At 47.6% G+C, this 23,825-nt stretch overlaps 1 protein-coding gene across 2 annotated transcripts in view; it reads left to right on the top strand.

The window, feature by feature from the left end:
* Positions 1 to 23,825, top strand: part of PIEZO2 (piezo type mechanosensitive ion channel component 2) — a 272,873-nt gene that overhangs the window by 181,382 nt on the left and 67,666 nt on the right. For both annotated transcript variants that reach the window (XM_060310455.1, XM_060310454.1), the window contains exons 16-26: positions 503 to 676; positions 3,116 to 3,157; positions 9,680 to 9,712; positions 10,061 to 10,254; positions 11,818 to 11,978; positions 19,221 to 19,397; positions 19,677 to 19,802; positions 21,193 to 21,393; positions 21,974 to 22,178; positions 22,273 to 22,374; positions 23,424 to 23,589. In XM_060310455.1, the coding sequence (XP_060166438.1) occupies positions 503 to 676; positions 3,116 to 3,157; positions 9,680 to 9,712; positions 10,061 to 10,254; positions 11,818 to 11,978; positions 19,221 to 19,397; positions 19,677 to 19,802; positions 21,193 to 21,393; positions 21,974 to 22,178; positions 22,273 to 22,374; positions 23,424 to 23,589 (1,581 nt within the window). The remainder of the gene's footprint in view (positions 1 to 502; positions 677 to 3,115; positions 3,158 to 9,679; positions 9,713 to 10,060; positions 10,255 to 11,817; positions 11,979 to 19,220; positions 19,398 to 19,676; positions 19,803 to 21,192; positions 21,394 to 21,973; positions 22,179 to 22,272; positions 22,375 to 23,423; positions 23,590 to 23,825) is intronic.

The following is a 23,825-nucleotide window of genomic DNA, read 5'->3' as shown; positions in this document are numbered from 1 at the left end:
ATGCCGCGGAGCGGCTGGGCCCGTGAGCCATGGCCGCTGAGCCTGCGCGTCCGGAGCCTGGGCTCCGCAACGGGAGAGGCCACGGCAGTGAGAGGCCACATACCGCAGAAAGAAAAAAAAAAAGAATAGACACAACAGCACGGTCAGCCAGCAGTGGGGGGTCCTGCGAGTGAGGATGGCGGCTCCACCTAGAATAGGAGGTACTAGAAATGAAAACGAGGACAGATTCAAGGGTCGAAGGAATGCAGATGGTGGGGACCGGAAGGCAAAGAAAGCGTCGGGGGAACGCCCTGATTGGGGCGTTTTGCACGAGGTAGACGGTTGTGCCAGTGAAGAGCAGGGTGGGGAGAGAGGGGTGGAGAACAGCTCAGCTGCTTCAGGAAATGGGGAAATCGAGAATGCTGTCTTGAAAACACTCAATATGAAATCACTGTGAAACAGCCAACTTCCAGGAGACGTTCGGGTAGGAGAGCCCACCGGGGAAAGCCGTTTTGTTTTGCAGGCTGGAGGACCTTGGCCTTAAACAGTTCACGGTGGCCGAGCTGTTCACGCGCATATTCATCCCCACGTCCTTCTTGCTGGTGTGCATCCTGCACCTGCACTACTTCCACGACCGCTTCCTGGAACTCACGGACCTGAAGTCCATTCCCAGCAAGGAAGACAGCACCATCTACAGGTGAGCCCGTGCAGGAAGCTCCAAGAAGGCAGCCTGGACCCTCCCAACCATCTCACTTAGAATCTCAGCCCTGAACTTGCCATGAGTATCAGCCTGTAAGTGGGGGAGAAATGAGACAAAATGCGGAATATTTGACGGCTCTTGGTGCAACAGTTGGTAGTGATTTATGAGGGTTCGTGCAGTGATCTTGACAGGCACGCGAGTTAGTTCAGAGTGGCTGTGTAGACTGGAATTCCTCAGCGGTGGTGATGTGGCTTTTGCGTCCAGGCTGGTGAGGTGTTTTTAGAACACTTACAGAATCTGGCTAATTCGGAGGATGAGTTTCTGTCGCACTAACGGGCAGAGAAGAAGTCGCTGTGAGTGAGAGCGCAGTGCAGAATTCTACCTTCCGTCTTGGAAGGGGAGAACCTTGGCTAAAAGGAGAGAATCTGCCATCTATGAGTGACCAGAATAAGATTTAAGGAAAGAAAGCGAGGGCAGTGTTTTCTTTCATCAGCTCCCTGCTGTGGTCTGCCCATCAGTAAACATAAATTGTTTACAAGTAGCAGATGGATCTGGCTCTCCCTGGCCATGTGTGCTGAAGCCACGGTGGGTCATCACACATGCCTAGATCTGCTCCATCACGGGGAAATTACAAGCACTCGTCTAATGAACCTTGATACTGATTTTCCTCTCTGCTTCACATAATAGCCTGTGATTCAGTTCCTGGAAAAACACTTGTTAAGTAAATAAGGGAGCAAAGTGCTGTATTCAAAGGAGCACAGATGCCACAGTTGAAAATTCCCCTTAGCTCTTTTTCAAGGGAAACAACGTGTCCATCCAAAGAAGATGCAGCAGTATCTCATCACGCACAGTTTATGAAATATCAAACTGTCTGTGTTGTGCTGTGCTAGGGAGTGGAATTATGGAAAACTGAATTTGTTGCACAGAGTTCCTGTTAAGTATGTAGAACCTGATTTAATTATGTAGGTTCTGGAGAAGGACAGCAGCCTATGTCAAGATGTGTTCTCCCTGTTTGCTCTGGTGTCCTGCCAGCCCATAACCCCCTCGCCTGGCAGGACAGGGAAGGAGGCCAAGCAGTCTGTTCAGTCCGAGACTGGAGCTGGCCCTCCTCTGGCCGCAGCTCAGCCTGAGCACCCCCCTTAACTGTTGCTTTTCTAAGAAAATGTAAAAGGGTGAGGCGAGAGTATATAATGGCAGCCACCTGAATGGTCTAGGAATGCAGGATTTCATTTTTGGTTCTGTGAAAAGCAGTTTTCTAGAAACTCGAGGAGTTCAAAGGACTCACTCAAGTTCGGTGTTTTGGGATTTCATGCAAGAGTTTCATGTAAAAGTCCCCCAAGTTTCAACTTGGACCATAAGATACGTATCCCATCTTTTTTGCAGCTCTTTTCCATTGTAGTATTTTCCTTACTAGCAATTTTCACCTCACGGTAGTTTTAGTCCCTAGAACGCTAGTAAATGGCTACATTAAAATGAAAATGATGAAGAAAAACGTATTTTCGGGGTTGGGATTGACTGTCCCGCTTTGCCTTCTCTGTTCCTGCCCGCTTAGTAGATGCTGGGGGAAAAAAAAAAAAAAAAAACTCCCAAATTGGGAATAATCAATGCATTTTATCCCTTAAAGTGATTCCAGTCCTGTTGTTTCTGTGAATAGCCAACTGTCCTTTTTCCTGTTTTGTCTGTCATTTTTGTGGTTTGTGTAGGCCCTGTAGGCAAATGTCACTTGTGTCTGAAGCAAAATTCATTGTGTTTAGCCTTCCACAATTTATAAAGTTAGCACTATGAAAGTGTTTTATGATATACCTTATGTGAAACTATTATTAGTTCTAGGTAGGCATCCTCAGGAATAGCATTTCCCTTATATACTGATAAAATATATAATAGAACATAATCACAATGTAATTATTATATAATATATACTTAATAAGGTACTAAGTATCCACTCCTTACTTAAATGTCTGTCACTGCAGTTTGTCCATAATTTATTTTAGAAAGTACTGTGATGCATATAGAAATAGAATGAGTTTTTTCTGTCTTCAGTTTTAGAACACCCCAGAAAACAGTATGTTGAATATGGACATTTAGGAGGATTTTCTTCTTTTAATTCTGGGGAAGGAGCAAGAATTAATGTTTTCCGTGGTATTTTATCTGATAAATGCGTTCTGGACATGTAAACCTTACAGATTCCTGACAAGGTGTGTGACTGGGGGGGAGGGAGGGAGAGACTGTTATCGTCCGGCGATTTCCCGACTCTGATTTCTCTGCTGCCGAATCTCACTGTCTGGACCCTCCTCCAGTGCGTGAAGCATGTCGGTGACACATGTGGTGGTGCAGAGCTTACGGGACATCCGCTCCTCCTCTCTGGCTAACACTCTCCTCTTTCTCTCTCCAACTGTCCCCCGCTGCCACCGCCTGCTTCCTTGTGCCCCCGTGTAGCCATGCCAAGGTCAATGGGCGCGTGTATCTGATAATAAATAGGTGGGTACCTCGACGTTTTCTCTCTCGGTTTCCCTTTTGTTAATGGTCTCTGGGGGTGTTAAACGCTTCATTAGCTTGTAAGTGGAAAATGGCATCATCAGACAGTGGGCGTGGCCTGCAGGTGCGCTGGATGTCTTTTGCAAACCCAGCCATTCAGCGTTTGGACCGAACGGTGCTGCCGAGCGGACTTGGAGGTGGCCGCGGGTCTTCAGCTGGCCCTCGGCGTCGGCCTGGCTCAGCCGCAAGCCCCACTGACGTCACCCTTGGTAGCATTGGTTCCCGGCTAGCCTGCGAGCCCACCTCCCTCTTGAACACGTGATGGAGAGTTCAGCTCAAGAACCAGCTCCTCCACAGACCTGCCCAACACTGCCGGCTCCCCGCTGAGCGGAACTGCCCTTGCTCTGAATTCCCGGGGCACTTTCTCATCGCTGTCCCCCGACACTGACCTTCAGCCCCTATCTGTCTGGCTGTCTTGTCTCCCCTGCTCGAGGCCTCCACCCCGCAGGCCCGGAGTCCCTGTAAAATCCATCTCACTTACCGTGGAGGCTCACCCATTAGTGGACCCTCAGTAGGTATTCCTGAATGAAGTGACAGTGGTCACAACAATCTATGGTTAAGAGAAAATTAAAGCATCAGTTTCTTCAAATATACGTCTACTTGAAAGAGCAACGTATTGAAGGACGGTATTTTACATGACCCAACTTCACAATATATTTGCTTTCTGCCAAAAAGGCAAAGCTGGGCAGTACCTTAGAAGCATATCACCCAGCTGGGGAGATAAGCCATGCAGGTAACCACACATAATAAAGAGTGAGCTTTGACATGTGCCGTGTGTAGAGTTATCCTCAAGTGCCCTAAGAGTTCAGAGAAAAGAGCCTTTGGGGTCTGCTTTGCCAAAACTCTTCTTACCTTATCAAGTAGGTGAATTAAAATGCCCACTCCCATAACTTCGTGTCATTAGTAATCAAGTCAGTAATTTAGGTAATAGAAACATGTATTTTGCAAGAAATCCACTTAACAAAATAACCCTGGGAAAGATTTGTTGGTTTTCTAGTTGTTATCTTAAGTAACATCCCAAGGCTGACAACCAAATAGCAAACCCTAGGAGGCAGAACTTCTAGAAGGAGGTGTAAAAACTTAGCGCACCGTGTGCAGATCTCTGCAGAAGAGGAAGGAGGCTGGGCTTGCTCCCTTTGGGGCCAGTTCTGTGGACAGCCTGAGAGAGAAAAGTCAACCTCAGGTTTTTAGCTGCCAGGAAGAGAAGTAAGACAGAGACTCGAACTAGAAATCTCGAGCAGCTGCATCAATCTTATCCCTCTAAACATAAGGAAGCACAATCTCTGTCTCTCTCCCTCAGTGTTTCTCATAAAGTATTGACCATTTGCTTTAAGAGGAGGTGGCTGGGGCACCCAAGAGGTCAGGAATTGGTTTGATGGGCTCTGATGGCTGATACACTTGGCCTTCCGTATCCGCGGGTTCTGCATGCATGGATTCAACCAATTACAGATCAAAAATATGTGAAAAGAAAAAAAATTCCAGAAAGTTCCCCAAAGCAAAACTTGAATTTGCTGTGAGCAAGCTACTATTTGCATGGCATTCACATAGTATTAGGTATTGTAGGTCATCTAGAAATGATTTAAAGTATACAGGAGGATGTGCATAGGTTATATGAAAATACTACACCATTTTATATAAGGGACTTGAGCATCCGTGGATTTTGATATCTTCGGGGGTCCTGGAACCACTCCACCATGGATACCGAGGGACGACTACAAGTTTTGGTCCCCGTTGTCCCCGACTTTTCTCTTGAGAGAAAGCCTATGCCCATTACCCCAAGTCACAAGGCCAGTGAATTCACTCAGGAGTTCTTAGAACGATCTAGATGCAAAGTCATCTAAAATAATTTAAAACTTGAAGCATTCCACCATTAGGTCAGTCTTCTTTCCAGTGGAATCTCTCATTTTTGTCTGAATGCTAACATTTTAAGAAAGGCCAGAGCTCTGCCTTAAGGGACACGTGACCTAACAAACCCGTCCCTCTCTGGATAATGTGTGCCTCTGAAAGGCTGCACGTGAAGTGTGTCCAATGATAGGGTGAACCTTTTATTTAAGTAAATAAGCTTTCCATCTCCCAAAATTTATTTCTGTACGCTCAGTGCTGTTTTATAAGGAGAATAATGTGTTTGTAAACATGAGTTCCAGTGAAAGAGGGGACATAGCTACATTTGACTTCTGCATCGATTACAATTTAGACTTGACCTTACGAGGCGTGAGGTGGCGGGTGTGTTTAGGACAGTGGGTGACTGGTAAAATTTTGATGATGTGAAAAATTGCAGGAGGTTCCAGCTGAATCTGTAAACAGACTGACTTAGAAGATTTTAACAGGAGTAATGATTATTTCTCCCGCATATACACAAACCAGAGCCATTATACCCAATCTTGCCTAGTAGATTATTTTTGGAGGAATGACTACCACACAGAGTTAAGATGTGACATTAAATTGAATTAAATGAAATCAACTGCTCATCTTTGAATACAGTTTTCTCAAAGTGCTTAGGAGTTCCAGAATATAATCTTAAAGAGTTTTAAAACTTCTACTTTAAATATTACTTATAAATAGTACACATTTGCAAGAAAGTTCCTTTTTTCTAATAGTCTAATGAATGGGTTGAGTGCAGTTTACCTTGGAGTAGCTATAAATAAATAGAATTTAGGCCTTAGGGGATTTTAAAGTAGTAGAATTTCCATTTTCTTTTTTGGAAAGTAGCTTAATATGTGGCTTTTCAAAGTCAACTCCTAGTACAGACTTAAACCTCTTCAACTCTCCATAATTTGTTTCTTTGGTTTCAAATTAGAATGCCTCTCCAGCATAGAATTCACTCAGCAAACACTCAGGGAATGATAGTGTACACCAAGCAAAGGGAGGTGAGCAGAGTGAGACTGGATTTCTGTCCTCAAGGAGAGAATAAAATGATGTGGACACAAATTGAGAAATGCACACGTTGACTTACAGAGCTGCGGAAGCATGAAAGAGAGAGGGTGGGTGAATAAACAGACAAAAGTCACCTGCTCTGTTGGAATGCAAGAGGAGAGAACCGTCGTGGCTAAGAAATAGAGGATTAAGCTCAGAGCTTGGATCATCATAAAAGCAAGACCAGAGTTACAGGCGAGGTCAAGAAAATGCAGAAGAGAAGGAAATGGGCTCCCTGAGGGGAAAGACAGGCAAAACGGTGGGATTTAAGGAAGCTGGGGCGGGGTCCGGGAGAATCTGGTTCATCAGCTGGTCGGTTTGGATCCCAAAGTGGAAATCATCCACCAGTGATGGGATAATCCACACGTGAGGATCAGCAGAGAATTACAAGCATCCTAAGTTCCTTTGCTGGAAGTTTCAGGGAATGTTTTTTTCACTAGAGGGTGGTTTTTAATTTAGTCTTTGAAAAATCAGGATCCCTTTTTAAAATTAGTTAGGGGGAGGTACGTATCTAAGTTAAGGTACACAGGCTTTCCTGGGGAATCGATACAGCCGTCCGTGACAGCAAAGGGGCAGCCAGTTCTGCCTCGACCCTGCCCTGGGCAGTCGGACCCCAGCCCTGCAGCAACCCACCCGATCTGGCCACATGGCGGAGGGAGGTGATGGTGGCCATAAGAGGCCCTGGGCATTGAGACTATCTGAGACGGATTCTCGAGGGAGAAACGTTTGCACTGTTCTCTGAATGGCCATTTTAACACACAAGCCATTAAGGAATATGCTGATGACAGAATTAGAGTCCAAATTGAGCGCCCACCCCAGCAACCTGTGCTATGTGGTCCCACACGAAGGTGTGTCCTGATTCTGCCTCTTCCTTAGCATGAACTGATGATGCGGATTATCAAAAAGTATATGCAAATCTGTCATTAGCAGATGGTTCTTTACTCTAAAAATGTTCCTGTGTACTAAGCACCGTGTTAAGCGCTTAACGGAAATCACCTCCATTTTCACAACATTCCAGGAAGTGGGCACTGTTATTCCATTTCATAGATCAGCAAACTGAGATTTAAAAGACACGGCAAATATATACTGGGTTGGCCAAACAGTTTGTTCGGGTTTTTCAGTAACATTGGAAAAACCCCAATGAACTGTTTGGCCAACCCAATGTGTATATATACATATATATATATATATATATATATATATATATATATATATATATGTATATGTATATATACATGTATAACTGAATCACTTTGTTGTACACCTGAATCTAACGCAACATTGTAAATCAACTATATTTTAATAAAAAAATTTTTAAAAATAAAATAAAAGACATGGTAAGGAACTTTGCCAAGTCCTCTCGCTAGTAAGATGTCTAGTTGAGGCTTGAATCTAAGTCGTTCTGATTCCAAAGAGCATGCTTATTGTTCTGGATTGCCTCAAAAAAATGGTATGAGAAAAATGAGAAAAAAATGAAAGTCGAAAAGATTCACACAAGTGTCTTTTTAAAATAGAAACTCCAACCATGCATTGAAAATACTTTCATCTGTACTCATTTTATGCACGCAAATTTTCTCGGTGAAATTTCAGGTGGCAAACGCCTAGGTTGGTAAATTATAGCCTGATACACGCTTTCCCTTTTGTCTTTTCTTTCTTTCTTTCTTTCTTTTTTTTTTTTTTGTTGGCCCTGTGTTACAAGCTCGGAGGTCAGGCTGCTCCAGAGGGCATCAGTGTCACTGTTTCCTCACGAGGATGATGTCAGAGCGGAGGTAGCAGCATTAGACACAGGAGCTCTCTCCCCTCTCCCCGACACCCCCAGCTCCATCAAGTCCCAGGTCTCCTGTAACTGACAAGTTTCCAGAAGTAGATCTTCCGGACTTACTTCCAAAAGGTTTAGTCTGAGGTTCTGTGATTCCTTCGTTCAACAATCTCCCCTCAATCTGGACAGCACTTTGGGGGTCTCGTGGCTGGAGGACTTTTTGTTACGGAGCCATAGTGGCAACTGCAGAAACAGCCTCATCTCTGGGAGTTTCCCTCCATAAATAGCACTCATTACTGGAAAGTTGTTTTCAGTATCAAGTCGTGGCAGTGCCGAGGTAGATTATATAAGTGGTCATACTTCCACAGTAAAATCCACAAATTTCTGTCATTGTGAAAGTGGCTTCTCACTTGTAAAATGCAACCCCTTGCTTACCCTGAAGAGGACATAGAAACATTGACGTTTGTGTAGCACCTGACTTTCACCTTAATACCCTTTAATACGTAGAGTCCTGATGAAGCAGGGACAGAAAAGAAGTACCCTGAGAGTTGATGCATGGAGCTGGTGTAGGAGATGTGGAACTACAGTTTCCAGAATGGGGAACTTCCCCAAAGGTGGAGGGTCAATTGTCTACCTTAAGAAAATAAGCAAGTGTATATCTGCACAATTTCTTCTACCATCCTCAGAACGTTCTTTGTTCATTAAATGAACAATTCGTTTCTGACACTCTGTCATTTACCTACTTGACACCCTGTTAAAAAGAATGACTTTTGAAGGAGAACCTCTCTAACAGTCTAAGGACGATGCAGATTCATGACCACAGTTATCCAATATCACAGGCGTTTTAAATGTAAAACCAGCAAGTTGCATGTGAGCTTGGATTTTTATGTAGCCAAACTTCCTCATTTTGTAAAACACAAAAAACAAATAAATTCCAGAGAGGTGAAATAATTGACTCAGAGCCCACAACGGTACAGATATAATAACATGATTAAGTGTCCATCCTGTTACAGCCGGGCTGAAATGTATAGATTAATTACTGCAAATGGAGAGGACTATGTGTAATTCCAATAGACCTTTTCCTAATATCTATTGCCCACAAATATTCCTTCAAACATTCATTTGAATATGAATAAAAAGATATACTTTTTTAAAAAATTGAGGAGAAAGATCGAACTTGTTATTATCCACCACAAAATAAGCTGGACCGCCCGAGAGTCTGCTGGGCTCGGTGAGGCTGCAGCTCCCACGAGCTCAGAGGCTCAGCTCCCTCATCCAGCCTCATGCATGTCTTCTCAGGAGAGCTGGTCTAGTAGCTCACCTGGTGCCCAAGGATGGGGCGTGATGCAGGCTTCTTACCCCCAAAAGCATTAGCACCCGCTGCATACGCTTCAGATGATGGCAGAATGGGGTTGGTCTCTGCAAAGGTTGACTGATGTTACACGTTATTTAAGAATTTTAAAATCCCTGCTTACTATGTGAATGACTTGATTCCTGGGGGATAGTTTGCTGTGTTACTAAAAAAGCATGATCTGATTTGCCTCAGCAGTCTCTGCATTCTGTCCTTTACCACTGCAGTCCCGTCCACTCTCAGATCAGTTGCCAGGCACAGGGTTCCCAAAGCCCGCTGCTGCCGCCATCCTGGAATGCACTTGGCGTTAGGACCCCTGCACCCGGGGTACAGGAATGCAATAGTGGATGATGTATAGCATGATGTGTGATCTCTGACTTTCCTTATAATTCTTCTGTTCTCATCTCCTTTTTTCCCTTTCTATTTCAATTACTTTGAGCAGCATCAAGAAAAAATTACCAATCTACCAAAATGAGTAAGTCCCCCTGTGAAGCCATGAAATGCTTGCTCTACACAATGCCATTTCATGCTTCTCCATCCTAAACTCTGACCATTTTCTCCTGTGGGAAAAATGTCAAGTTTAGGTGTCGCTAGCTCTCATGACCAACTCATCACTAGAACCTGAATTGGAAGAGCTAACCAAACCTGAGTTTACAGTTCGTTGTTAGAAAGAGCTTTAAGAAATAAAAAGCGACCAGATGCTAACAAGCCCACATGCCAGGCTGTGTAGTGACTTCCGTTTTGTTTATCCTCCTTCACGGGCCCCTCACTCGCATCCCCCGGAAGCCTTCCCTCCCCTGATTCGGCTGCTCTCTGCCCACAGACTGGCCCACCCCGAGGGAAGCCTTCCGGACCTCGCCATGATGAAGCCGACCGCCAGCTTGGAGGTGGCGGAAGCCAAGCAGCTGGCGGGACCTGGGGAGGAGAAGCCGGGGGGATGCCCTGCAAAGGCCAAGAAGGGCGAGCTCGGCAAGGACAGTGAGGAAGAGGACGACGAGGAGGAGGAAGAGACGTCAGGTAAGCCACCCGCCCGCCCCAGGAGCTGCTCAGAAGATGCCGGCTCCCAGACGGAGGGAACGAAACACTGGCTTGCTCCAAGTGCATAAAACGAGTATACGCTCGACCCAGGCAGTGAACTAGAGACCAGGGTGTGGTCTTTTGGTTGCTGTAGTCATAGTTTTCCTGTTCCAATTGCCCCAAGGATTTCCCTGTAATTCTGACTTAGAGGAAGATGGCAGATGGCTGGTTGTCTGGGTCCTGCAGGGTCCTGCCCAGTTTCGTTTAGTCTGTTAGTTCCCAGGAAGCATGGAGGAACCAGAGATCACAGCCTTTGGTGGGGGAGGTGACATTCTGAGGCTGTGATGCTGAGATGCTGCCCTTGTTTTTCCTGGTGCTCTGTGCTTTACAAAGTAGAAGATAAAAGGCAGCACCGGGAGGAAGATCCCTCCCAAAGACAAGCTCCCCACAAACTGGCCCCTTCGCCCACTCGTCGCAGAAACCCTAGGAGAGGCCCAGAAATGCTCCCTCCGTATCTGAGCGATGTGCCTTCCTCAGGTGAAGGAAACCAAGCTCTGGGGACCACGGGCTCAGGACTAGGTTGTGTTTTATACTTAAAGGCAGGTTTGAGCTTTACAATAACATCTCACCAAAAACTGGGCTGCAGCTTCCTCTTTACTTGCCCCTGTAGCCTCGAAACTGTGCCCAGGTGTGACCTCAATCTTGTAGTGAGTCACCCGAGTCGCTCTGTAAATAAACATTTTCACACTAACTAAAACCTTCCTTAAACTTTCAGAACCAAGTATATTACCTGTTGCAGACACCCCAGCCAGGTCAGGAAACTACGTACAGAGACCCTGGGTGTTATCTGCCTGGGGCCGTGAGCTTCTGTCTGCAGAGGCGGGGACAGGCTGATTGCGTGAAACAGTCCTGTGAGGACTTTTGTTCAGATTAACCGGGACAGACCACCTTCTAGGCAGAAGCATGACCCTAGTCTGCAAAATGTTATTCCCTAGCACAAGGTGGAAGGTAGAAAATGACGAATTTGATTAAAAATTATGACTGGAATGAGTCTGAGCACCGCACTTGGTGAAGTGTGACTCAGTCCTTCAGCCTCTCAGGTCCATCCTCCGCTGTGACAGGGGTGGGCTCGTCCAGGGCGGCTGGTGGGCTTTGCCCACCCCCTAGTTAAGCCCCGGCAAGGAGACTGGCGCTTAAGGAACCACTGTTTTGGCAAAAAAAAATGTCATGAAGAGGGAGCTCAGCTACTTAATATTCGGGGGAAATCAAGGAATCATAGCTCAGCCCTAAGAGTAAACAAGGTCAAAATCCTTTTTTGCACAAATTTAATGAAGAGGTGGGCGAAAGCAGCCTGTCCTTCGTTCATTCTCGGCGTGTGACGTCGAAGTCATCACCGGACGTGGGATTCTTGGGCCACCTTCCTCCAGGTCGGGGTGTCTTAGAAAAAATTCATCCACTCCTGTGATCTTGCAGTTCCCATGGGAATGATACAAGGTAGGCTTTCAACTGTAATCGCACACACAAGCCCTTTTCGTGCCCTCGGGCACATTCCCTGCCCTGCAGATCTGAGGAACAAGTGGCACCTGGTGATAGACCGCCTCACGGTGCTGTTCCTGAAGTTCCTGGAGTGTTTCCACCAGCTGCAGACGTTCCTGTGGTGGATCCTGGAGCTTCACATCATCAAGATCGTCTCCTCCTACATCATCTGGGTGTCCGTGAAAGAGGCAAGTGACGCCTGTTTATCCTCAGGCCAAACCGAACCAGGTCCCATCGCCACTTTCCTTGGTCAACTGTCCCTGATTTTTTAAGGGTGATTTCCCACGACGTCAGGACACCAAGGTGTGAGACAGGCACATACACTTGACACACAGAAAACCACAGCACAGCTATTCTGAGAAGAGGGAGCGATCTCAGGGCAGAAAGAGCCCCCGGCTTAGTCCCTCAACAGTGTGGTCCTATCACAGAGGTTCCTGATTTTCATCTAGTCTTTAGTGAAGGGTATGAGACAGGATGCTTTTCTGCACTACGCGCGTGGGAATCCACCTCCATAAATTCTCTTTGGGGAAAACAATAACATTCCGGTACATGCTACCAAGGAAACGCAGGTTCCAAAATGTGATAGAATCTTTCTTAGAGCTCAGCCTGTTCACGATTGGAGTTTCTGAGATGAAGCACAAAGTCTTTCAACATTGTAATAGCACTTCTGTTTTCTTACCTGAAAAGAGAAGAGTCATCATTCAGCCAACAATGGTTTGGTGTTTACTGTGAGAAGTTAGCTTTCTTTCAATTTCTTCAACAGATAATTTTCACGTATTTCTAACTTCCCTGGACTCTTTTTGAGTTAGTGACAACTCAAAGAGTCTTTGCCCTCTAAACATTAGGTCAGGAAAGACTGCCTATAATTTTTAAAAAGTTAAGTAATAATATAATATTACAACTACAGTACTATGAACCCCAAATGTTTCACGAGTAGGTAACTAAGGGGTAAACCTTACTGTGAGCTCTCCAGTCTAAACTGGGACTTTCTCCCTTTTCATACAAACCATCTGAAGTGGGTGGGTAGTCAGGGCCAGGAGGGGACAAAACAGGAACCACTGTCCCCGTGAGATTTGTGGCAGAAAATGACACATGCTCCGTCGTTAAGTAACCAAGTCTATACATTGATTAGAACTAAAATGTAGCCTAATATATATAGTAATTGAGAATAAAAAAGTTAAAGCATTTTAACTTTACAGGTGAATTGACCAATTCAGACAGAATTTGAGGGTCGGAATATTAAAGAACAATGAAAAAGGATCAGGGGAAGCCTGTGGCTAAAAATGAACAAAGTCCGTTTCTGAATTAACCAAGTCTGGTGTGCAGATGATTTCTGATGTGTGGCAGAGTGGGTGCGGGGGCATCGTAAGACAATTGAATGATGGGAGTGGGCTTTTAATGAAAGAGAAATTAGTGTGAGTAGGGCATGGGAGACCCACTCTCTGAATCCATCCTGGCGAGTCCAGAAGGAGAAAGAAAGAGAGGGTTAAATGACACCACTTTCTCATAAATCCTAAATGAAAAGCAGACATATATACATATAATTTCCAATCATCCTGTTGAGTCTTGAGAATGCGTTATTAATAGGCTGTCACGTAAATAAAGGATTACGGTCTCTTCACCCTCTTGCACCGTTAGAAAAACGGCCTCTGGTGGCAGGCGACCAGTTCCTCCCCTACATTTCACATATTGCACAGACTTCCAAAATTTTCATTCCTCATCCCATCTCTCTCACCTATAACTATAAAACACGTTAAGAGACTCATGAATCGGAGACATTCTTCTCCTCCCACTGCTGGCACTGCTGGAATCCTGGTGCTGTAGGATGGTTTGACCCCCAAGTGTGTCTGGGGAGGTCACTCCACCTGAAGGGTGAGTCACCACGTGGTCCTGGGGGTCAGTGACTCTGAGGCCTCCCCTCTCTGCACTGACTTGGTCCCTGGGCACCATCACCGTGTTCACAGCTGATTCTTATTAATGTCATGGGAGCGCTGAGCCATCAGAACACAAGGCATCATTGTAAGAACAACTGAACTTTTCTCCGTGCCCCGAATGCACGACACATTCTGATCATCCTCAGGTAATGGAAAGCCCTGTGGCTACCTTGAATAGCAAGCAAGATCTCAGTTCGTTAATCAGAGTTGTCTAGCCACGGAGAAGAAGCAAACTCTGGTCTCTCACCCAGTGGAAACATGTCCTCTTCCAGCCGCTTCTTTCTTTCTCACACTCACCTCCCTCACCGCCTCCCTGCTCCAATGAACTGACTGGTGTTATGGACTTGGGCAGGGGTGGCGGGGATGTGGGATATTCTGATCTGACTTGTACTGTCCTAGGATGGCCTCACACTGGGCTGAGGATGATCAAATCTACCCTTTTCCTCCCGGAGGCTCTTCTGTGATGGCTCCAGCTGCAGCTCTGGGGCCGTCACCCAGCCCGTGGTTTCCAGCACCCACTCCTCTTGGACCCACAGCCTTGTGGGCGCTCCCCTGAGCTGTGTTCAAACAGCCCCACGTGCATGTCCACAACAGCCCTGGAGCAGTAGGCACGGGGTCCCCGCTCTGCCTCTGGACATGGGTCCCAATGAAGCAATGACCCTGCACTGTCACCAAAGCATCCTCTCTCTCCTTGCTGCTGGATTTTCCGGGTGACATTGGACATCTGTGCCCCAACCCTGTCACCAACTCCAAGGTGCACACACTGAGACTGCTGAGGGGTCCTGCTTGGAGCACCTCCCTCAGGACTTTTGTAGAGAATTGGCATCTCCTTCTACCCTCACCATCTCAGGGTCGAGGGACAGACAGAAGCACCGCCCTACAGAGAATCCCCTTCACACGCCCTCCTGTCGTCTTCACCGTTTTGACCCATTTGTGTCCTCCTGGACCCATTGGCAGATCTCTACATGGTTTCCCGTCGACTGGAAATTTGTACACTTTTGGCCAGAACCTCGTTTTGCAATGTCACACTGACCTGCTCCAACTTGGGTTCTCATGACACTTGGATTTAACATCTCTCTGCATTGACTACAGGTGGGAGGAGAGATAGACGCTGCCTCTTGCATGTAGTTCTCATAAGGAGCCATGTGCCAGCCCAGCGTGGATGTGGCTGAACTTTGCACCATCTAGGGGCACCGCTCACCTGAGAACGGCCTCCCCGGGCTTGTGCGTTCTGAGGTGCTCACCTCTGCCCGTAGGGGCCTCTTCTGCTTTGAAGGCTCCACTCATCCCCACAGGAGCAGTCCATCAGCAATGACATTTGCTGCGTATAGTTGCTGTCCGTAGCTTATTAATTTTGATTAATACAAAAAAATCCTTTCTCAAAAAAAGCCCATCAGTAAATGACAAGATGAGAACAAAGTCCACATCCCCAGTTAAATCTTCAAGATATGTGGCCACACATGTGCCTTGCATTCAAACCATCGTTATCCAAGGCCACCAGCAAGGGTGCTGGTTTTCACAAGCTTACGGGGCCATTCCCCCCACAAATATGAAACTTGCCCCAGGTTATCTTCATGGACGTCTGAGGAGGGAGACCATGGGAAAGAATTCATTACAGAAACCCTTCTGCATCTCTTACTCAGAGCGACACCATTTTGGAAAGACCTAGATTTTTACCATTGTCTTCTCCTTGTTTTATACGCAGCTGTGCTAATTTCAAAAGGTTCCTGGTGAGCTCTGTGAGATCACGTTATTCTTGGAGGAGGGGCCGGTCCTCACTTCTTCAAGTATCTTTAGCGTGTCCCACAGGGCCTGGCCAGTGCAGAAGCTCCGTAAATGTTTACTGACTGAAGGAAGTAAATACAATAACTGTGCAAGTTTGAGATTTTCCCCAGATATCAGTTGATGCTTCATTATTATTATTCTTTTCACTCTCGCTAAGCATGCATTTAGCCTTTATTATGGACTTACAGTAAATTACAATAAATTGAATGGTTCTATGGTGCTAGGTGCTGACACAAAAGCATGGCAGACACGTTTCCTCCCTCAGCTTGCAGTCTGACGGTAGCGGCTGGTAAATAAAACCAAAGTCACTGCCACTGCTGATGGGGGAGGAGCCTCTGGGTGCTCAGGAGGGGGATGTCATGCCGAGGTGGCCCCGTGGAGGTGACACTGAAGCAGAGGGGGCTCTGAGGGCGGGGGACCGGGGATGGGCAAGCGTAATAAGGGTTGTCTGACTGCTTGTTGTACACATGGATGATCAGCTATTTCCCTAGGAATTCTGACTCGTTGGATATTGGTGGGGGCCTAGATATCTGTCATTTTTTTAAAATGTATGTTCCATGAGATTTTTATCATCGGGGACATGAGGAGACCTCTGTCAACCATGATTGCATTGAATGAAGCACCACACTTCTCTGAGTCCCCGTTTTCCTGTTTGTAAAATGATAAGAGGGCTTCCCTGGTGGCGCAGTGGCTGAGAGTCCGCCTGCCGATGCAGGGGACACGGGTTCGTGCCCCGGTCCGGGAAGATCCCACATGCCACGGAGCGGCTGGGCCCGTGAGCCATGGCCGCTGAGCCTGCACGTCCGGAGCCTGTGCTCCGCAACGGGAGAGGCCACAACAGTGAGAGGCCTTCGTACCACAAAAAAATAAAATTAAAATTAATTTTTTTAAAAAAAGATAAGAAACAAAACCGCCCACGTGACAGAGCTTTTCAGTCCTTATTTAACTTGATTCTCCAGGTCGTTGGATCCTGGTGACCATTTCCTTATCCTTGAAGCTCTCCCCACCGTTGTTTTCCAAATCCGAACACTTCCTGGCCTTTCCTCTGTCTCACTCATGGTCCCCGTCCCCTCTCCCCACCAGCTTCTCTCAGGGGCCTGCAGGCTCCATCTGCAGCCCCCTCTACTGACTCCAGACTTTCGGCAGCTGTGTCGGGAGCTCCTGTGCTCCACGTGTCATCTCCATACAATGAGCGGACATCTGTACCTTCAAACCCGTCCTCTCTTTAAACTCCAGACCCGTATCTCCAAGGGACAACTGGACGGGACCTCATTCTTGAGTGTCCCAAAGCCCCTTCCACAAAATATCTCTACAGCTGAGCCCACCACCTCTCCCTCAGCCCCCTTTGAGATTACAGCTGGCCCTCTGTACCCCAGGATGGGGAGCCCGTGGATATGAAAGGCAACTATCCTCTGACCAATTCCCCAAATTGCTCTAATCCTTTCTCCTTCCAATACGTATTCCATTGTGTGGCCAGGGTCTTCTTTCCAGTCTGTAACTAGGATCGTGTTCATCCTCTTCTCGAAAACTTTCAAAGCTCTCTCTCATCCTCACAGTCACTTGATCTGGCCCTGTACCACATCACCATTTCCTGCCCTAGACACTTGAACTGCCGGGTGGGCTGCCGAGTCCTCTGAACGGACTCAGAGCCCACTGCTCTCAAGATGGACCACCTGCGGCTCCGAGGATGGTCACCCCACGCTCCCCTCACCTGTGTGGGCTGACACCTGCAATTCCTCTGTCTGGCCAGCTCCTGTTTGTACCCCCGGCCTCAGTTCAGATCTAACGCCCTCTGGGCCATCTTCTCTAACCCTGGATTAGATGTTCAGCGGTGGCATCAACACCCACAACTCGGCTCAGCGCACCCCCGCCATCAGGTGTCGTGGCTGTCTGTTGCAGTTCTCACTTGCACTACCTGGGTGTTTCTTGAGGTCAGGGAGCTGCACGAGATGTATGACCGTGAACCTAATTCGTTAATTAACTTAATAAAAGGTATCATCTTTTTCTATCACTCAAAAGATTAAAAGTCCTATGTCAATTCATCGTACTGTTTTTGCACTCAATGCCTTAAATACATAATAAAAGAAATAACAAATAGACTTAATTTTATGGGAGCTTTAATAGGATTTGCTTTTTAGCACCCCAATTAGCAGGACACTTGCTGATGACGGGGGAGGAGTCGGCCCCCGTCGGCCGGCCGGTCAGAATATCTTGCTAAAATGTAACTTTTGTTATTTGTTATGTTTGTGACTGTAGTTTACAGGGCACTTCCTTGGACAATATTTCTTTCATCCTCAATTCTGTAAGCAGCTCCTACTGCTGTACTGTTTCAACACTTGACTCTCAGAGAGGTTCCATGCCTTGGACAGTGACAAGTAGTTAAGTAGAAGAGTCGTAGGTAACAAACTGCAGAATTAATATTGTCTTGGTGTCTCCACACTTCTTGTTGTATAGCTTTGTAAGCCCAACAGGTAACCATACCTCTCTGAGTGCTTGGCACTTGGTACCTGTTCAGTTTTATCAATTGCATTCTTGTGGTTATTTCTACCCGATCATACTAAATGTTTCTATGATATCAGTTTAACAATAGTCGGATATTATTTTAACGATATTCAGAATAAGTGAGGATTTTCCATGACTGAATAAGATGGCAGTGCTTCTGTACTGTTCAATGAACTGCAAGCTCTGAAGAAAGGTTAGAAATGAGTGGGCATCTAACCTGATGGAAAAACACACTCATGGTCTCAAAGCAAGTTGAAGTCATTGCCTTCCTGCTTTACACCTGCCCCCACCCCAGATCCTGTCTCGGTTGGGGACTGCCATCCTCTCAGGGCTCTGGCTCCCAAGCCTGAAGCTGGGAGGCATCTCCCACACTTCCTCCCTCGCCCCCCAAACCACTCAAAGCTAATCAGTCTTCAAATCCTGCTAATTTTACTTCCCGCCTCAGACCCCCGACTCCTCCCCGTGTCTGCCCCACTACCCCAGTTTGGGCCCCTGTCATTGTTCTCCTGGACAACTGCAGTGGGTGTGAGCTGGTCCCCTGACCTCTGGCCCAACCCCACCGATGCACCTGCATTCCTCAGCTACACTATCTAAATAAAATGCAATATTTCCCTAGGGTTTCCCAGTGGAAAGCCCTTCAGCACTCTCTGCTTTCTGCAGGAGGGGTTCATGTACATGGTTGTAAAGGGTCCATCAAAATGTGGCTCCCAGATGCATGTCCAGCCTCCCTTTCTGCTGCTGTTCACCGCTGTTGAGTCCAAAATCTCCAGCTGTGTGGGGTCACCTGCTCCTATCATGCTACTTCATGCTTTGCTGCCTTTGCTTGTATATCCTTTACCTGAAATGCACTTCTCACCTTTCCTGGCCTGGCTGACTTCCTGCATCCTTCAACGCACAGCTCAGGAGTCATCTCTGCCAGGAGATGTTCCTGAAGCTCCAGATTGGGCCAAGGACCCCCTGTGGGTGTTCTCACAGGAGCCTGTTCATCTGTGTAGTTTGCCGCTGCTACGTTATTTGACATCACCTGGTTATACACCTGTCTACCTACAAGGCATGTGTCTTAACATTCAGGGCCATGCCTTGCCCATGCAAGGAACTCAATCAGCCTTTGCTGAACTCAGCAGAACAGGATCAATCAGGTTGCCAGGTTTTGTAGATGTTGTGCCGTGTTGCGTATTTTTGTCCCCATTTCTGATTTTCTGTTTTCAGGTGTCTCTGTTCAACTATGTATTTTTGATTTCTTGGGCTTTTGCTCTGCCGTACGCCAAGCTCCGCCGCCTGGCTTCAAGTGTCTGCACTGTCTGGACATGTGTGATCATTGTCTGCAAAATGTTGTACCAGCTGCAGACCATTAAGCCTGAAAACTTTTCTGTCAACTGTTCCTTGGTGAGCCTCAGACATGGGGTTGGTGGGGCAGGGGGGGCATCTCTTTGCCTGGCCTTCAGGGAAGGGATGCAGATACTGGGGGACACACATCCCCAGAACATCCTGTCTGGCCTTCAGCAGCTCAGCAGGTTGGAGGCATTCTGGCCCCCCATCTCTTCTGATGCTGAGATTTCCCCCGTGAAGTGGGTCTTCTCTCCCCCCAACTGTAGCTGAGGGAGACTACTCTGAACTCTCCTAATCCATGAGGCCATTTCTTACTCCCCTTTCTCTTCTTTTCAGCCAAATGAAAACCAAACGAATATACCCCTGCAGCAGCTGAACAAGTCTCTGCTCTACAGCGCCCCCATTGACCCAGCAGAGTGGGTCGGCCTGAGGAAGTCCTCTCCTTTGCTTGTCTACCTGAGGGTAAAGCCCTTGTCACCCTAAGTTTGTGTGTCTGCCAAGTTAATGTCTGGAGCCCTTTCCCAGGCGATGCTAACTTCAGCTTTGATAGGGGCCTCATCCTCTTACATGGCGTTTGCAGTCACCTTCGAAACAGGCAACTGAACATTAAAATCAGTATTGCATTATGCTGAAAAGAAATCGATCGAGTAGTCTGAGATCCATTGAATAACGTATGACAAGTATATTCACTGGAACATTATAAAACCACTCAAAGACAGAGGTAGATTGACACTATCAGACACTGAAAGATGTCCAAAATACACTGTAACGTTGAAAAGAAAAGCAAACTTCCAAACACCATACATAGGATGAAGTCTTTTAGACACAAAGAAAAAATACTGAGTAAATTATACCAAATGGTCAGCAGTGATCGTTTCTGAGAAGTAGGTGTCACGTTACAAGAAATGTTTGCTATCTAAATTCTACAAATTTAACCAAGGGCGTATGTTATGTTTAGAGGTAGCCAGATAAAAAGAGCATATCTCTGAAAAGGGAATTTTGATTGCAAGTAGTTGTAACAAACATAAGGAAAGCAATATAGTTCAGATTATTCACATTTTATTCTGATGGATAATCTGAGCATTTTACTTTGATGGATTTTGCTGACAATGCACTTAAAACCTTTGTACTCAACTCCCAGAATCTGAAAGTGCGCTCAGCATCTCACTTTGCTTGGTGTAGCTTTCTAGTTTTTTTCTCATATGGCAGGTATCATTTGTAAGGTATGAATGATATCTACCATTGAGAGCTGTTGTAAAGATAAAACAAACTTATAGTTGAAAAGGGGGATTAGAATAGTGTCTGGCACATAAGTGTTATCTATTTTATTAATAATTATTGTCATCACTATTATTATTCTGTGGTATAATCAGCGTATTTTTCCACCTACTGCTCTCTCTAGCCAGCTTTCAGAGGTGTTCAAAAATCCCCCCTCTAATGCCAGTCCCACTCGGCAGTTCAGTCTGTCTCCTGGGGTCCTTGTAGGACACTGTACAAGGGTTTCTCACTTTCAGTCGCAAAGAAGGTTGGACGACCCTCCCAAAGTAACTGGACAAGGCTTCCAGGTTCAGTGTGTACTTTTTCAGGAACAGGCATGACCATCACCTGTCTTTGGTGTAGAGGTTCCAAATCCTGTTATCATGGAAATTAGCCTGATTTGCATATTGGAGATAACTCCACCCTCGTTCCCATAAAACAGGGAAAATGAGCATTGAATTCAAGACTGTATTTTATAGAGGTGGGATTTGATCATGCACTGTTCTTTTAGACACCCAGAATGGAACGAGATGGTATCTCGTGGGGATTGTTTAAATGACCACGTGGCATCACATGCAGTTTACTTGCTTTCCAGAACAACCTCCTGATGCTGGCCATTCTGGCCTTTGAGGTCACCATCTACCGCCATCAGGAGTATTATCGCGGTCGGAACAACCTCACAGCCCCCGTGTCTAAAACCATCTTTCACGACATTACGAGACTCCACCTGGATGATGGACTTGTCAATTGTGCCAAGTACTTCATCAATTACTTCTTCTACAAGTTTGGTCTGGAGGTGAGTTTCCTTGCTGACCTGTTTTCTTTCTTTCCTGTGAAAATTCCAGTGGCTGCTTTTGGCCAGGTGTCCACTGGGGCTTTGTGGCACGTCTCTGTCCCCTCAGGATCCGGGAGGAGCCTTACTGAAGGGTTAGCCTGGCCTGGTTGAAAGTCTCCAGGACCTGGTGCCAGTCCCCTGCTCTGTGGCAGTGGACATGGCCTCTCGGGATCTCTGGTCTTACAGATGTGTGGATGTCTGTTTTGTGCCTTCCGGATGTGTAACCTTAGCCAAAATGCATTGTTTTGACCTGAATGGTGTGGCAGGCCTGCCCTCGATGGAATGTACTTGGAACAGTGACGTTTCATGGCGAGATCATAACGGTAATTCCCTCCGCCATTTGAAGTGGTTCTTATTGAGAGTGACCTGGTCAGTTTTTCTGTCTTCGTGATGCAAACACCCCAAAGAGGCAGCGCAGGTGAACACCTGCAGGGACCCGGCCCCAGGAATGCAGGTCTCCACCGCCCGCTCGGGGTGGGCCGCTGACACCACTCCCCTTCCCCGTGAAGCCGACTCTCTGCTTCTTTTCATCCTTACACAGACCTGTTTCCTCATGTCAGTTAATGTGATCGGACAGCGGATGGATTTCTACGCCATGATTCATGCCTGCTGGCTGATTGCCGTCTTGTACCGGCGCCGAAGGAAAGCCATCGCGGAGATCTGGCCCAAGTACTGTTGCTTCCTGGCCTGCATCATCACCTTCCAGTACTTCATCTGCATCGGCATCCCTCCCGCCCCGTGCCGAGGTGAATGCCCCCCACCGGGAGCCTGCTCAGGGACAGTGGGGACAAGGGCACGGAGGGGTGCCCTGACCCGGCTCCTCCCGCCTCCACCCTGCAGATTACCCCTGGAGGTTCAAGGGCGCCAGCTTCAATGACAACATCGTCAAGTGGCTGTATTTCCCAGACTTCATCGTGCGGCCCAACCCCGTGTTCCTCGTGTGTAAGTGGGGCCGTTGGGATTCCCACTTGCTCGTCCTTCTCCTGGTGGTGCGTTTGTGGGCCCCCCTACCCCACATACAGTCATAGGCTGGTTTCCACGCATCAGCATCCCAGGCTGCTAGTGGCTTCTGCTGGCCCTGTTACATCTGCAGAGTTAATACATAGCATCGGAAACACCATGTTCGCTTTCATGATTTCACTTCCCAATGCACAACCCCGCTCTCCGCCACCACACACCCACCTTCTAGAAGGTGGACTGCAGGGGGAGGCCTTGTCCTGGGCAAATTGCTTGCTTCTTGCTGCCACCGCAGACATACACCTACAGGTGGGCTGGGGTAGCCGGAAGGACGCAGCCGGACCACAGATGCTCCTGAGTGGGGCTGCAGCCCGAGCCCGTCCAAGGGCGGGTGACCATCCAAAGGTTAAGGTCTGGGCATCTGCCGTAGGGGGTGGAGATTTGGTGCTGCCCACCCACATGCGGGTGTAGATTAAAGACAACACCTCTGGGAGGGGGAACTGTTCTGGGCAGCCGGCCATGAGGGCAGCTCCGTCGTCTCTACCCGCCCCCATCGGCCACCGTCTTCACCTGCTCTCACCAGCCTCCACGCCCTGTATGTTCTGGTAAGTCTGGTTACCAGTGCAGAGGGGGACGGAGAGGACAAAGAAAGCCAGAACGCCTGCATCTACGGCTTGTGAAGAGATAAAGATGACGGAAAGTGCTCAGTGGCCCCTCAAAGCTTCAGGGGGAGATCAATGCAGGCAAACATTGTCGTGTAAGAGATTCGTGAAGACTAGTCATCGCCTGTTGCTTTCACTCACCGACGAGCATACAGCGTCCAGGGACTCTCCCCTGGGAGCCCCGGAGCGTCTGTGGTCCCTCCTGCGTCCCCGTGGTGGGTGGGGGAGGTTGGAATCCAGGAGGAAGTGAACTCCCAGGACGTAACTCAGGTAGCAGATGAGGAGCCGCTGGTACCCCGTGGGGACCCCTCCTCGCATCCCTAGGTGCAGAGGGGGAGCAGGGGGTTTCAGTTCCCGTGTCTGTCTTGCCAGATGACTTCATGCTGCTTCTGTGCGCCTCCCTACAACGGCAGATTTTCGAGGATGAAAACAAGGCCGCCGTGCGGATCATGGCAGGTGACAATGTGGAGATCTGCATGAACCTGGATGCGGCCTCGTTCAGCCAGCACAACCCCGTCCCCGACTTCATCCACTGCAGGTAACGCAGCCGCCCGAGAGCACAGCCCCTGGGAAGGTGCATCCCTGGAATCTGTGCCTCCAGCTCCCCCTGCCTTTCCCGGGGAGCTGACCCGCTGATTGCACCCCCAAAGGCAAGAATCATGGGGCAGGATGGCCCAGTGGTCTGGAAGCCGAGCCTCCCACGTTTCCTCCATCCTCCGTGGACAGCCCTCAGCAGCTCTGGAAAGCAGCTGCCCCTGAACCCCAGGACAGCCC

The sequence above is a fragment of the Globicephala melas genome, chromosome 13, assembly GCF_963455315.2.
Source record: "Globicephala melas chromosome 13, mGloMel1.2, whole genome shotgun sequence".
NCBI lineage: Eukaryota > Metazoa > Chordata > Mammalia > Artiodactyla > Delphinidae > Globicephala > Globicephala melas.
Note: the sequence above shows the minus strand (reverse complement) of the source record. Positions and strands in the feature narration are given on the sequence as shown.